Source organism: Mixophyes fleayi, chromosome 8 (genome assembly GCF_038048845.1).
Source record: "Mixophyes fleayi isolate aMixFle1 chromosome 8, aMixFle1.hap1, whole genome shotgun sequence".
In the NCBI taxonomy this organism is placed as follows: domain Eukaryota; kingdom Metazoa; phylum Chordata; class Amphibia; order Anura; family Limnodynastidae; genus Mixophyes; species Mixophyes fleayi.
In genome coordinates, this window is record NC_134409.1 from 67,762,535 (window position 1) to 67,777,585 (window position 15,051).

At 38.2% G+C, this 15,051-nt stretch overlaps 1 protein-coding gene across 1 annotated transcript in view; it reads right to left on the minus strand.

Moving 5' to 3' along the window:
- Positions 1–1,883: 1,883 nt before the first annotated feature.
- The window catches only part of PDC (phosducin), a 61,939-nt gene continuing 48,771 nt past the window's right edge, over positions 1,884–15,051 (minus strand). Inside the window, exons 3-4 of the mRNA XM_075182681.1 lie at positions 12,339–12,499; positions 1,884–3,569 (exon numbers count right to left, since the gene is read on the minus strand). Of these exons, the coding sequence (XP_075038782.1) occupies positions 3,048–3,569; positions 12,339–12,499 (683 nt within the window). The 3' untranslated portion in view covers positions 1,884–3,047. The remainder of the gene's footprint in view (positions 3,570–12,338; positions 12,500–15,051) is intronic.

A 15,051-nucleotide genomic window follows, 5' to 3' on the forward strand; every position in this document is an offset into this window, starting at 1 on the left:
GGATGGATAGGTTGGGTTTACACAAACCCTATATTCAGGATTAGTATAACTCTATGGGTTTATTTCTTGGTAATTAGTAAAACACAGTTCCACAGTCTGAATTTGTTTTAATGGGTGCCTTGGAAATCCAATCAGGTGCCCAATTCATTGGAGACATTTATTCACTTAATCATTTGATTAAAATTAAGAGTGTGCATGTGTGGCAACAATAAAGAGGTTGTACATATTTGTACAACCATTACTACGTAGACACACCACCTATAGTTACATCCTATGTGGGTCTTACAACACTGGTGATGGATATAACAGAACAGCACATTTTAACTAATAAACTGGCCAGTGTGAGGATGTATAATAATCGTGACTTATGAAAAGAGTATCCTCTTCTGTCCATTCAGGAACCATATTTACTATTTATACATAGAGCAGGAGTTTTTTTTTATTTTACATTCAGTTCTCATGGACAATAAATACTCTCTTCTACTGGCAGTAAATGGCCACATTCAGTAACTAATGGGAGGTGTGCCTAAATCACAGGGGTTATACAAAGACGTGCAACCCCTTTAACAGGCGCACGTTTATGTGCACATCATGTAATAAATAAACTGTTTGATGTTTCAATATATGTTATGGCAATTGCTCAGATTTGGCTGTCCAATTTTGTATTTTTTGCAAAATTGAATCATCTAAAGATTGTAACTGATTTGATTCTGCAGGATGGAAATATTGCTAGGTGATAACGTGTAAGCTGTGAGGTAATCTACTGACATAGAAGGTGGTGAGAAGTGATTGCAGCTAGTTTTACATTTGAATCCAGCAGATTTCCTAATGTCTAAATGATGGGATCTGTTCAGTGTCTCCCTTCACCTGTGTGTACAAACTACTTACAGATCCATTGATCAAGCTGGACACATGGTCAGCTTAATTTTGTTTTCTCATATTTGCTTCAGAGAAATCAATGAAAGGACCATTTACTTGGTTTAAAGGATAGATTTTTTTGGGATAGATGTTTGCATATTTAAAAGTAAAATAGCAATAGGATCCTTTGCAATTATTAAACCCTTTATCCATAGACAATCATTGGCCAGATACACTCTCTAGGGCAGTGGATCTAAAATTACCCGAAATGAGGAAACATCCTGCCTGCTGTTTCAGGTGGCATACACTGAGGACCAGATTCTTTAAGGAACATAAATGCCAATGTGATGTATATTCTGTAAAATCGCTCATGCCCAGAGCCTGACCATGCACCAGTGGACGCATCAACATCTAATGCATCCATGAGGGCAAAAGGACCCTTACTAAAGACTATTATTTCATGGGTGTATCAAGATGTGGATTGGGCTTATGCACGTACCAAGGTACAGTAAGGGCGTGCCAAGCTCAAGCGAACGCAGCAACGTCTGGTTCAAGTTATGGACATCTCAAAGGTACATGTTTTTCTGTTGTATTACTTGTACCAGCTAGAGGTCTGGTGTAAGTGCCGATTACTAGTGATGACAGCCGCGTATACAAGCTAGAATATGTGTTTGCAATCAGGAGCAACTGTTAAAATGGAATATATTTACAGTAGACATTCATAACATCTTAAATGTATTCTATTGATGAAAAATATGGTGGGAAAAACTTTTAATGTTTTGTCATTAATGCTTATTTTATTAACAAGTGATATTAAATACTATTTTCTCCTGTGCCTTCATTTGGGACTTTATATTCCACATACTGTATGGACATATCCTGCAGTGTATTTATTTGGTAGAGCAAAGCACACCTAAACCCGTATTCAACAACAATCTTCTCTTTAGATCTGCTTCTTGTTGAATATGGACATACATATGCCCGATTTATGTGCATTTTTTTTTTTTTAAACAAAAAATAAAATGTACTTTGGTTTTGCGTGTCTTAATGAATCAGGCCCTGAATGGGGACAAATAGTACTGCCCACATCCACCATCACTTTAATGGAAATGTCAGAGGATTTAAACTGTAAATGTAAATAACAATTGGAAGATAGGTAGGGAATTTAAATATGTAAATAACTGGCCACTAAGGTGGTATACACTTCAAATGTAATTTTTTTTATTGTTTTAATAGCTTACAATTTAGAACAAGTATGTAATAAAAAAATTGCTATCTTAAGCACATCTGATTTCTAATTTTGCCATTAATTTTGCTTCTTTTGCTTTACTATAGTACAGGGACTAATAACATTCAAGTTCTTTTTATGTACCTTGAGTGTAGATAATGCAAAACTAAAAAAGGAATATATTGCCTTAGTAATAAAAGGGTGGAAGGTGTTCATTATTTATTTTGTTTTTGTAACAGATTTGCACTACAGATATTTTATTAAATAGTAATTTATTTATTTACTATTTTTTCTAGTGTTGTGATGTTGTCCTAAACATACTATAAAAGATGTACTCATAGCTTTATTAAAGTAAATTTCTTATTGTTTTCATATTATGCAGCTTTGTTGTCACTTGGAAGCTAACGCTCGTCTGTGTAAAACCCACAAACTAACCAGAGTACGGTAACAGAATCTGATTATTATTAAAATATTATAGTGGTATTATCCATATTAGATTGACAAAGTTATTTTTTTTGTTTTGTTTCTGCCTAATCTGCCCATTGTATTGGTAGATCACATTGTGACCAAAAATATTCCACAGAACTCTATGACAACTTAAGGAATGGCAAAGGTCATAGTAATGATATGTAATATAATAAATTAGAGAGTCCTGGAGAAATGTCATTCTCTACTAAATGTTATACACCACTATAACAAAAGGTAGTATGGTCATGCTGGTTAGATACATAAATACATTTTCTAAAACTCTTCACTTATCACAGAGCCTAATAATTATATTAAAATGTAACACTTTATGAAAAGCAGGTTTACTTTGGTTAACATAACCATAAACATGCTTCAGACCACTTCAAAGATTTTTTATATGGTATTCCCTTTAAATGACTTTGATGAGCAAAAAAATATAAAAACAATCCTTATGTTGGTAAGGTATGCTCTTGCGAAAAGTGGCTATTTTAAACTATTCAATATCCCCTTCTCCTTCATCACATGTTATGCCCTGGATTTCCCTTTCAGGCAGAAGCCCATATTCGTTAAGAAAAGACTCCACATCCCCAGCAAAGAACTCATCATTTAAATTTTCAGTAACATTGATGAAATTGCTAATGAGTTCACCTGCCTTATAGACTAATATAGTTGGTAGGACATCTCTAGAGAACCGATCCCCTGCTCCTGTGTCAGCCGACTTAATTTTACAGAACTTCACTGTTGGATACTCTAATGCAAGACAAGTTAAACAATTATTTAGTGCCTCACAAGCCTTGATCTCATCAGCAAAAATATGAACAATAACTGTAGTGCTCTTTTGCTCTTTCTCTATTGCTTCTAAAAATTCATCCCCACTTTTGAGCTCACATAGGTACCCATATTTAGGACCAAAACTCAACCTCTGGTGCATATCCTGCATACATTGTTTACGGTATTTTTGTAGACAATTTTCATCTTCCTTGTCATGGATTAGTTCATATTCTTGCATACTCATCTGTGGGGGGAAATTAGAATGATCAATGGCAATTTAAATAATGCATTCATAATAATTTCAAATGTAAAAAAGCAATAACATGAATGTGCAGTAACCAATAGGAACCACTCCGAAGTTTACATACTCTTATGTACCGTAGATTGGTAAATTATTGCATTTTATTTTATAGGTGACAGATTGTTCATTATATACACAACAAGGTAGTACAACAAGTAAGCATTTTTTGTTTAATATTCCCAAGTAAATTTCTCATTCCTTCGTGGAGTTCTATAAATTGTTATCACTACTTGAGTTCATCTGTGGTGTTTGCAAATGGTACTAAATAATTTATGGAAAAAAGAAGGGTATGTCCTGCGCTGAGCTAATTTGTATCAATAAAATTAAGTTAACAGCAGCTGTAATATATGAAGGGTTAATGCCAGACCCTCTGAAAATGATCAAAAACACATAACTCGGCTAAAAATCCAATAGGGTAGAAAAATATCTAAATGTACTCATAACTCACTATGGCAGAAGTAATCAAACCAAATCTGGGAATAGTAAACCAAAATATTTTAATGATACATATTCATAAAAAATACTAGAGATGCTCACTGACCACCGTGTTGTGGTTTTGGTTTTGGATCTGGATTACCGTCGTGTTTTGGTTTTGCCAAACCGTCATTGCGTTTTTTGGTTTTGGTTTTGGTTTTGTTTGGTTTTGCTTTGCCATTTTTGAAAAAAATACAATTTTTTTTGGTCTAAAATAACCTAATTTAGTGCTCCACTAGTTTTTCGGATAAGCGAGGTAATTCTAAAGCTAATAAATTATAAAAAAAACAGTTTAATCCCTGGTAGGCCGTCCTTAATGCGAACACTTGCCTGCAAATTATACAGACAAACCTGGTTGTCTACCTCCTCCATCTTTGATTATTGGCAATGTAGCCATCGTCTTTGGGTGTATATTACACCCTCCACTTGTGGTTGAATAGAAAAAAAGCAGCCTGCATAGATTGTGGAATTAGAAAGTAAAAATAAATGGACCACGGTAGTTTGGTGGCTATCTATGTCCCCCCCATCCTCCATTTGTAGTTGAATAGAAAAAAAAGCAGCCTGCATAGACTGTGGAATTAGAAAGTAAAAATAAAAGGACCAAGGTAGTTTGATATCTGTCTGCATCAGACCCCCTCTCCACTAGGAGTAAAATAGAAAACTATTCAGCCGTCATAGAGTCTAGAATATAAATAGAAATTGAGAAAGGCAATTTGGTATCTGTCTGCATCATAATCATCAACATCATCATTAGTGCCCTTGTCGCCTACACAAATCTCCCCCTCATCCTCTTCTAATTCAAAAGTGGCATCCTCAATTGTTGTATCACCGACTACACTCGGGCTGTTAAGGCACACATGAGCAAAACTGCTGAAAGGAACCTTCTTTATGGGTACACTGTCACTAACAGAATGCTCACGATTAAACATACCACTGGTGGATGGACTTCACAGGGATTGGTGTCATTTCTGATTCAGAGCATACATTATCCTCTAATGCCTTACTGTTTTCTTGCAGCTCGACTTTCACGCGTAACAGTACTTGTGCACCACTTTTAGACTCCAAATTACTTGGTTTTGCTTTGTCACGAGTGTCCGTACAAGATGAAGGCTCGGTAACATTTTTGGATCTGCCACTAATAGAGAAAGGCGAAGGCCTCATTCTCTCTTTGCCACTGCATGTGTAGAATGGCATGTTGGCAATTTTTTTTTTTATCGGCACTTAACTTTTCCTCAGTTACACTTCTTTTGCGCTTCAATTGGGTAAATGTTTTTTTGGTGTGTGTTTTTTTGACTGATTTCAAAAGACTGTGTAGTTTGACATCGCCTTTCCCAGATGACGTACTGGGAACACTACCATCAGGACTGGTGACAGAACCTGGTTGCTGATTCTGCTCATATATGGACTGCTTTGAATCCATTATGAGCCCATAGCACTTGGGAGTGCTACAAATTGTTTTGGGTACTGCTGACAAATATGACTTTTGACAGCCAGAAATATTAATGCAAAAGAATGGGGGACACCCCAAAGCACTTGGGAGTGCTAAATATTATTTTTTTAGACTGCTAAAAAATAGTACTTTTGACAGCCAGAAATATTAATGAAAAAGAATGGGGGACATCCCAAAAGCACTTGGGATTGCTAAAAATTATTTTTCAGATTGCTGACAAACAGGACTTTTGACAGCCAGAAATATTAATGCAAAAGAATGTGGGACACCCCAAAAGCACTTGGGAGTGCTAAAAGTTATTTTTCAGATTGCTGACAAACAGGACTTTTGACAGCCAGAAATATTAATGCAAAAGAATGGGGGACACCCCAAAAGCACTTGTAGTGCCAAATATTGAAAAAAAAGACTCCTCTATCCTCCTCTCTTCTCTATCAATTGTTATCAGAATTGTAATCAGAATTGTATTCTCTGTCCCTGCTCTAATCAGTCTGTGACTACACCCTGCTCTCTCCCTCTGTCAAATGGCGATGGATTGCTGTGGAGGCGTGTATTTATAATTTTCAAATATCGCGAGAACCGAGATCCGACAACATCACAATGACGTTCGGCCTCGATTTGTAATCCGAGCGAGCGGGAAAGTACCGAGCCTGCTCGGCACGGTACTCGGATAGGCAAAGTTCGGGTGGGTTAGGTTCTCGGGGAACCGAGCCCGCCCATCTCTAAAAAATACATACACATAAAAATCTCCCATATAAAAAGACCGGTCTCAATTAGAACTGAATCTGAATGTCCACTGATTTAACACATAATAAAATGTTTGATTCACTAGTTTAGAATCTGTTAATTGTCGGTATATTGATAACAACACAGTAGGCAGATGTTCTTAATACAGTTGAATGAATCGTCTTGATTTCCAGCCAATTCCTCCAGGCACAGTCCTGCCATGTTGGGGCTTGTCAGACCCAGCTCTGTAAGCGTGTGTAAATACAACAGCCAGTGTAGACACAGTATCATTAGCCCCACGGACAACCACAGTTGTCGCGTGCCGTTTGGTCTGGTTAGTAGTTGAAAATAGAGTTAATGCCACTATCTAGTGATCACTAACGATAAAAGCAAATTGTTGCAAACACAATCCTGCCGTGGAAATGCTTGTCAGTCCTGGATCTGCACAAATGAATGTACGCAGCAGCTGTCATTGACACAGGAGCGCTGGCCCCACGAATATCCACAGACGTCGTGTGTTATCAGATTTACTTGATTTGCTTAGAAGTGATTCATGCACGGTTCAGTGGCCTTTGTATAAGCAATCATTAACCAGATGGAATCTGTTGCATCGATAGATGTTGCTAATGTAAAATCATACAGAGATGATAGCTTCCTCTTACTCCTCACTGTCGACGCCTTTCGTTCAGCTCAGGCAAACTTTATCAAAGACAAGCTTTATATAGGATATTCTTAGGGGCACACGGAGGATTGTCGGGGGGGGGTTTCTCCCCGCCGACCCAAAAAAAAGCAAAAAAAAATAAATCGAGAGAGTTGCTGCGCATGCGCAGCAGCTCCGTTTTGCCAGCGCTGTCCTATACAGCCAGCACCGCCGCGGATGCTTCTTTGACAGCGCCACAGCTGCTGTATAGGACAGTGGCCACTTAGTTAGCGCAGGGGGGTTTCTAGAGACTCAGAAACCCCCCCTGCGTGCGCCACTGATTCTCGAGATTTTTACGTGTATATGTATTTTTTATGAATATGTATCTTTAAATATTTTAGTTTACTATTCCCAGTTTTGATTTGATTACTTCTGCCATAGTGAGTTAAGTACATTTCGATATTTTTATACCCTTTTGAATTTTTAACGCTGTTATGTGTTTTTGATCATTTTACTAAATAATTTATACTATATTTTCTGGACCATAAAATGCATGTTTAAAATAGAAAATGGCATCTTAAAATGTAGATGCATCGTATAATAAAAATGAATGTACACCCATCCTGATCATTTATCCAGGTTTCCGGCAGTAGGGCTCTTCCCGAAAATGACTGTCTCTTCCAGAAACTGCTCCTCACTAGTTGCAATTCAATTCACACCCCCCCCCCCCCTCCACCCCACCCCAGTTGTGTCTACTGGGGACTTTTTGTTTGTTCATCCCTTTGCTATGTTGATTCTCAGGTATGTGAGCTCCAAGCAGAGACACATGAGGGACATAGAGATCAAAAAGAAGGGAGAAATGAGTAAGATAATAAAGGAAAGGAAAGGTAGAGTTGAAAGGTGAGGTAGAGACAGTGGTATGGAAAACCAAGAACATTAGAGAAGTTGAAAGCAAGGAGTGTTAATAGGTGGGTAAAAGAACTTAAGAATAAAGTCTTAATAGGTTGAATGGGAGTGTATTTGTGTATATGTGATATATTTAAGGGTTTATATGTATGCATGTTAATCTAGGTCACATGTGTATGTGTCAGATAATGCATTGGGGTGTTTGACCAGGGTATTCTTAAAAAATATTTTAAACATCTAAAATTGTTGGTGTTCTTTGTGAATCTTATAGTTAGAAAAATCTGGTACAAGCTGTGCTCAAACCACATTTAGAGCAAAACAAGGAGAATATATGTTTGTGCTCCTTAGTGCAGGATAAGTTTTTATATTCCGCATGTCAAGCGCTATAGAGACAGCCTCATTAAAATATGAGAAGAGATAGGGAGATTTTTAAGCAGCACCCTCTTAGTCAGTGCTTTGCCAACAGGGTTTTTAAATCATGAGATCGGCTTGTGTGGACAAAAATTGAATTCGGATTTAAATAGTAGTGCTCCAGAAATGGGACAATATTAAAAAATAACCCTTACATTCATTTTGTACTGTACCTAAGGCAAGATACTTTTCCATTCACCCACACCCCAATAACTTACATACATTTTATTTTCCGGAAATGTTACCAAATATATATTTATTTATTTTTTTAAACAAAATTTTTTATTGTTTATTTAAACAGGTTTACACGTATAAAACATCAGCAATGAGTTGTATAAATGGAGAAGAACATAAATACATGTGGATAAAATGAAAACATTTGCAGGCGTATGATAAAGTGATGTAAAATCTAAATGTAGATTTGGTGTATATAATTCAAAGAGAAAAAGTTTGTAGGTGAGGGGAGACATACAGGGGGTTAAGGGGGAAGAGAAGGAAGGTATCTGATGAGGGAGAGAGAAAAATAAAGATGAGTGAGTTTGACTATGGTAACTAGAGCAAGAGATTGGTATATTTAGTCAGTCATCTCCAATCAGGAAGAAGTAATTAGATAGTAAGTTAAACTAAGAGAATGTCAAACGGTAGAAAGGGGCGGTTCTGCTTCATAAAAGGATGTCCAGGGGTTCCACACAGCTTTGAATTGAATTGGAGTATCGTTGAGGGTGGCGGTTATACTTTCCAATTGATATGTTGACCATACAAAATTTATGGTCGCAGTAAGTGAGGGTGGGATCGAGTTCTTCCAGTGCAAAGCAACCAGGCAGTTAGCTGCATTAAGAATATGTCTAATTAGTTTTTGAGTTGGGCGGGATATATTAGGGAGAGGTCTAGGGAGTAATGAAAAGAGCGGTGTGTCAGGAATTTGAATGTGAGTAATGGAGGATATCAACTTATGGACCTGTTGCCAGTATGAGACTATCTTGGGGCATGACCACCAAACGTGCAGCAGGGAGCCCCCACAACCACACTCCCTCCAACATCTGTCCGAAGAGGCTGGGAATATAGAATGAAGACGCGATGGGACCAAGTACCATCTACTATATATTTTGAATGAATTTTCTTTGATTCGAACAGAGTTAGAGGGTTTTAGCCAGATTAGTTCTAATCTTGGTCCACTCTTTAGGATCTATAATCTCTCCTGTGTCTTTTTCCCACGCGAGTTCATGTGGTTCTTTAGATGGAAGGCCATAATTGTTTAATAGTTGGTATAATGAGGATATGAGGCCTCTCGTGGAGTTTGGGTGCTTGCAGAATGATTCTCGGGGAGAGCACTGATCTGTGAGGGCTGGTTTAGGTAGGGAGTTGTAGAAGTGTCTAATTTATAGGTACTGATAAAAAATTGAATTGGGAAAATTGTATCTTTTTTTTAGCTCCGCAAATGTAGGGAAGATATTCATGCGAGCAATGTCCCATGGAAATAGAAGATGGTGGCGAGTCCAGCAATGGAAGGCTTTATGATTTATCCCTGGGGGGAAATCAGGAGAGTTCCATAATGGGACGAGCAGCGGATGTTGGGAACGAATTTCATATATACGTGTCACTCGCTCCCAGATAGCTAATGAGAATTTAGCTGTGGGGGTATAGTTTAAGAGTTTGGTTCTGTGCTGAGGCTTGGTCCAAAGCAACGAGGAGGGTGAGTATAGGTTAAGTAAATCAGCTTCTACATGTGTCCAGACACGCCGATCTGGGGGAGAGTGCCAAAGGACGCATTGCACTAAATGAGTGGCTTGATAGTATTTTATTAAATTCGGTACACCCAGGCCTCCTATACTTTGGTGTTTGAATGAAAGCCGAAGTCGGATTCTTGGTTTACGACCGGCCCATATGAATTTTGACAGGGATTGCTGTAAGTTTTTAAGTACATGCATGGGAACACGTATGGGGAGGGCCTGCCATAAATAGAGGAGGCGGGGTAATATATTCATTTTTATAGTGGCTATACGACCAAACCAGGAGACCATAAGTTTAGACCACTGTGTAAGGTCAGCTTTTATTGTGTTAAAGAGCTTTGGGAAATTAGCAGCATAAAGTTGGGAGTAAGATTTAGTTAGGTATACACCTAGATATTTGAGTTGCTTAGATTGCCACCTAAATTTGAAGTTAGTTTTAAGTGTCTGAGTTTTCGCGGGCGCAATATTTAAACTCAAAATCTCGGATTTGTCAGCGTTAATCTTATAGTTGGAAAGGGAGCTGTATGTGTCAATTTCTTTAATAAGATTTGGGAGCGTGATATGAGGGTTAGTCAGTGATAAGATGACATCATCAGCGTACAAAGCAATTTTATGGTCCCTAGTGGAGGTTGGTATACCCGTAATATCAGGGTTGTTTCGTATGCGCGCTGCAAGGGGTTCCATAATGAGGGCAAATATAAGGGGGGAAAGAGGGCATCCCTGTCTGGTGCCATTGTGTATAGTAAAAGGAGTAGAGGGGAAGCCATTGGCTAATACTGATGCTGTTGGATTATGGTATAATGCTGAGATACCACGACAGAAGTCTCCTTGAATTTCCATAGAAACTAATGTTTGTTGCATGAAAGGCCAAGCGACCCTATCAAAGGCCTTTTCGGCGTCTAAGGCGACCACCAGAGCCGGGAGAGCATCTGTATTAGCTATATGGATCAAATCAATCAGCCTTCTAGTGTTGTCCGAAGGTTGCCTACCCGGGATGAAACCCACCTGGTCTGGGTGTACTATTGAGGGTAGTACTGGGCTCAGTCTATTGGCGAGAACCTTAGCAAAGATTTTTAAATCAACATTTAAGAGTGAGATGGGGGGGTAGCTCCCTGCTTCTGTGGGATCCCTCCCAGGTTTGGGAATGACTACAATCCCTGCTCCAGTGGTCGCCCCGTTGAATTTGCCCCCCGATAATATGAAGTTAAACAAACCAGATAGCATGGGTGCCAAGGGCTTGATGAATTTCTTATAATAGTAAATCCATCTGGTCCGGGAGCTGATTGACGTTTCAGAGATTTAATAACATCGATGATTTCTTCTGTCGTGATCTCAGCGTTGAGGGAGGCTAGCTGTGCAGGGGTTATTTTAGGGAGATGGCACGATTGGAGGTATTTTTTTATGCTGGATTTTTAGAAGGAGGGGGTCTGTGATGTCTGGGGTGATATTATATAGGGATTCGTAATATTCTCGAAATCTATGTGCTATATGTTTTGGGTTATATAGTAATGAGCCTGTAGAAGATTTTATAGAAGAGATTCTATTCTTCGTTCGCTTAGCTTTTAATTTGCGCGCTAAGATAGAATCTGCCTTATCACCCTTCTCATAATATTTTTGTTTTAGCCATGGGAGGGTTTTGGCCGCTTTTTTTGAAAGAATGTGATTTAATTGGCCTTTAAGTGATAACAATTTTAAATATATTCGTCTTTTAGGGTGCTGCTGATGGAGAAGTCTGGTATTGTGAATGTCTAATTCTAAGGATTTTATACAATCGATTTCCTCTTTTTTTTGTTTTGATGACATACTAATAATAGTACCACGTATTGTGGCCTTATGTGCCTCCCATAAAATTGCTTGAGATATATCTGGAGAAGAATTAAGGGAAACATATTCTGTAATTGCTTGTGTAATTTCTAAGATGTGGTCTTGTTTAAGCAGAAGGGTTTCATTGAGTCTCCATTTTGGGCGAGTGTAATTTTGTTGAGGTAAACGAAGTGTCAATTCTACCGCTTCATGGTCAGACCAGGAAACAGGGAGTACTTGGACCTCATCTATTTTCTGTGTAGTCAGATGGTCAACAAAAAAGTAGTCAATTCTTGTGTACAAGTCATGTGGAGGTGAATAGTTTGTATATGATCTAGAAGAGGGATATGTCAGACGCCAAGCGTCATACAGATCCAAATATATATTCACAAAGTTTTGTTACTACACTTATGCCGCAACTCGGGCTACTGCCTGGATCACTTTCATTAGAATTTGTAGAACAATAGTGCAAATAATCCAAACTCATAAATAAAACACATTTTCCTTTTGAATAGGAAACTGCAATGTTACCGTGTTTGTTGTAAATGCACCAATACACTATATGAGGCTGTTACCTTACGAGTGAATTTTTCTCTTGTTTCCTTTTCTTCTTTGCTTGGTGATTTATACGGAGAAGACATTTGCCGGATGATTTCCTTCTTGCTCGCTGCTATTGCTTCTTGATCCTCACTGACTAGCTTGAACTTTCTCCAGTCATGTATGACACCTTTAGGACCTGTGCAAATAAGCAATGTTGAGTGTAAGAAGAAATAATAAATATTTTGACCAAACTGTGTTAAAATTGAATTGGTTATCTTATGTGTTAAATTACAAATAAATAAGTTGTTGCTTAAATGAAGTGGAAGTAAATCTGAAAAGTTAATAGATAAAGATAATGTTAATAGTAGTCATCAATGTTTGAAACACTGATTATTAATGTTTTTGCATTTCCTCATTTGTCAAACATAGGAAAGGTATCCATAATTTGGTTACACCCATAAATAGTAAAAACAATGAGGATGAATGAAGATTCCAGCTTGAAGCTCTTTTGTTTGGCGACTCAAGCAAAACAAAAGTTGTAGTAAATCATTTGACCTATTTGTAGCAGTACAAAGCTTATTCATCTTCATTGGTTGGGGGTAGACTGTAATGGGTTTGGTTTTTGATGGGATTTTTTTTTATTCTAAAATCTCTGTATGAACAGTGTTTGTAACAAAGCCACCACCAGCTTTATTTAAAATAATTTAATACTATGTTGTAATCTACAAAGCACACATATTAAAATTAACAGAGTTACAGAGTTTTAATACCAGTTTAGTCAAATTCAGTTCAATTATTCATTTTTTAAATTCCTTTAGACTGACACATTAAACATATAAATCATCCTAGTTCTGTCCAATTATGTTTAAGGCACTTATTGCATCTACAAGAATTAACTGCTTGAACTATGACAATGCACTTCTGGTTAAAATGTAACCATTCATAGTGGTTTGGTCCAAATAATTCTTTTGCCTTGTATGATAACCGACTTGACTTCTGACAGTAACTTTTAAAAGGGTTATCTAGATATATCATCATCATCATTTTCCCGCACCCCTAATGTTCCATAATGCCTAATGTTAGAAGGTTTTTTTTTATTTAAACTTGCCTGGCTGTAGGTTACAGAACTATTTGAAAGCTTCCTGCATTTTCTGCAAACATGCAACTCCTATATATATATATATACAGAGAGAGGGAGAGAGAGAGAGAGATTGGCAAGAGCACACTTCTGGTGAAACACACGTAAACAACTTCTTGATTTTTACTTTTTTTTGCTGTCAGGATGATAAAGTATTTGACACCATAAAGATTCCACACAGTTTCTTGTGACTCTAAACACTAAGTAAACAGAGACCATCTCTCTAGACATCGGCCAGCTTTTCTAGCATTGGTCACTCTGACCAATGAAACAAACAGGTTTTATACCTAGTGTCACCAAGTAGGGGGACACGGACTTGTTTGGAGCGCAAATGTTTTTGATAACACATCTGCATTTTTATGCAAAATCCAGCGTGTTACCCTGGCATTTACCTCCCGGTTGTTCTGCATTCACTGCAATGGTGCATGGTCTGTTATTAGCGTGCATTCTCTGCCTAGGAGATAATTGTTTAGAGCTTCTGTAGCCAATTTTATACTAAGACATTTCTTCTTCACATTGGCATATTTTTGTTTCTTTGAAAATAGCTTACGACTTAGGTGAAGGACAGGGTTTTCTATTCCATCTTTCTCCTGCAACAAGACTGCGCTTAGGCCAATACGGAGGCATCTGCTTGAAGGTAGAAACTACAGGTAAAGTCTGGTGATTGTTAAACTGAAGAGGAACAGAGAGCTAAGCAAATATCTGACCAAGCAGCTTCTGCAGAGTCAGATCAGGCTAATCTATCTGGACAACTTTTTTTTAACATGTTGGTAAGTGGAGCAGCTCTAGTGGCAAAATGGCTTACAAATCGCCTATAGTAACCTACTTAGCCAAGGAAAGTTCTTAACTGCGATTTCTTTTCCGGTCTCGGCCAATGTTTGACTGCCTCCACTTTGTCTAGATGGGGTTTTACTCGCTATCGCCCAACAACCTATCCCAAATACTTGGCTTCTCTCCTGGCTATGGCATATTTTTCTGGATTAGCTGTTAGTCCTGCAGACCTTAATGAAGCTAAGACCGTCTCGACTTTGACCACATGTGATTTCCAGTCAGGGATATAAGTCACTATATGGTCTAAATAAGCGGCTGCATAAGTTGTATGAAGTCGTAGAAACTTATTCATGGCCCTTTGGAAGGTGGCAGGTGCCCCATTCAACCTAAAGGGTACGACTTTATATTGGAAGTGGCCATCAGGGGTGGAAAATTAGGTCTTTTGCTTGGATGAGGATATAAAGGGAACTTGCCAATACCCCTTGGTTAAGTCAAGAGTAGTTAGATGGTTACTGCCCACTAGATTTTCTACCAGTTTGCCCACACGTGGCATCGGGTAGGCATCAAACTGGGACGGGCTGTCCTACCGCCTAAATTCATTGCAGAACCTAATACTCCCATTGGGCTTCGGAACTAGCACAATAGTGCTGTTTGACTCACTAGTGGATTCTTCAATTTTGTCCAGCTGATTCATCTTCTCAGTTTCCTTTTTCACATCAACTCATCTGGCTTCTGGAATGCGGTACGGCTTCTGCTTTACAACAACTGCTTCTGGGGTAACAATGACATGTTCAATTAAGGTAGTGCACCCAGGAATGGAAGAGAAGACCTCCCTGTTC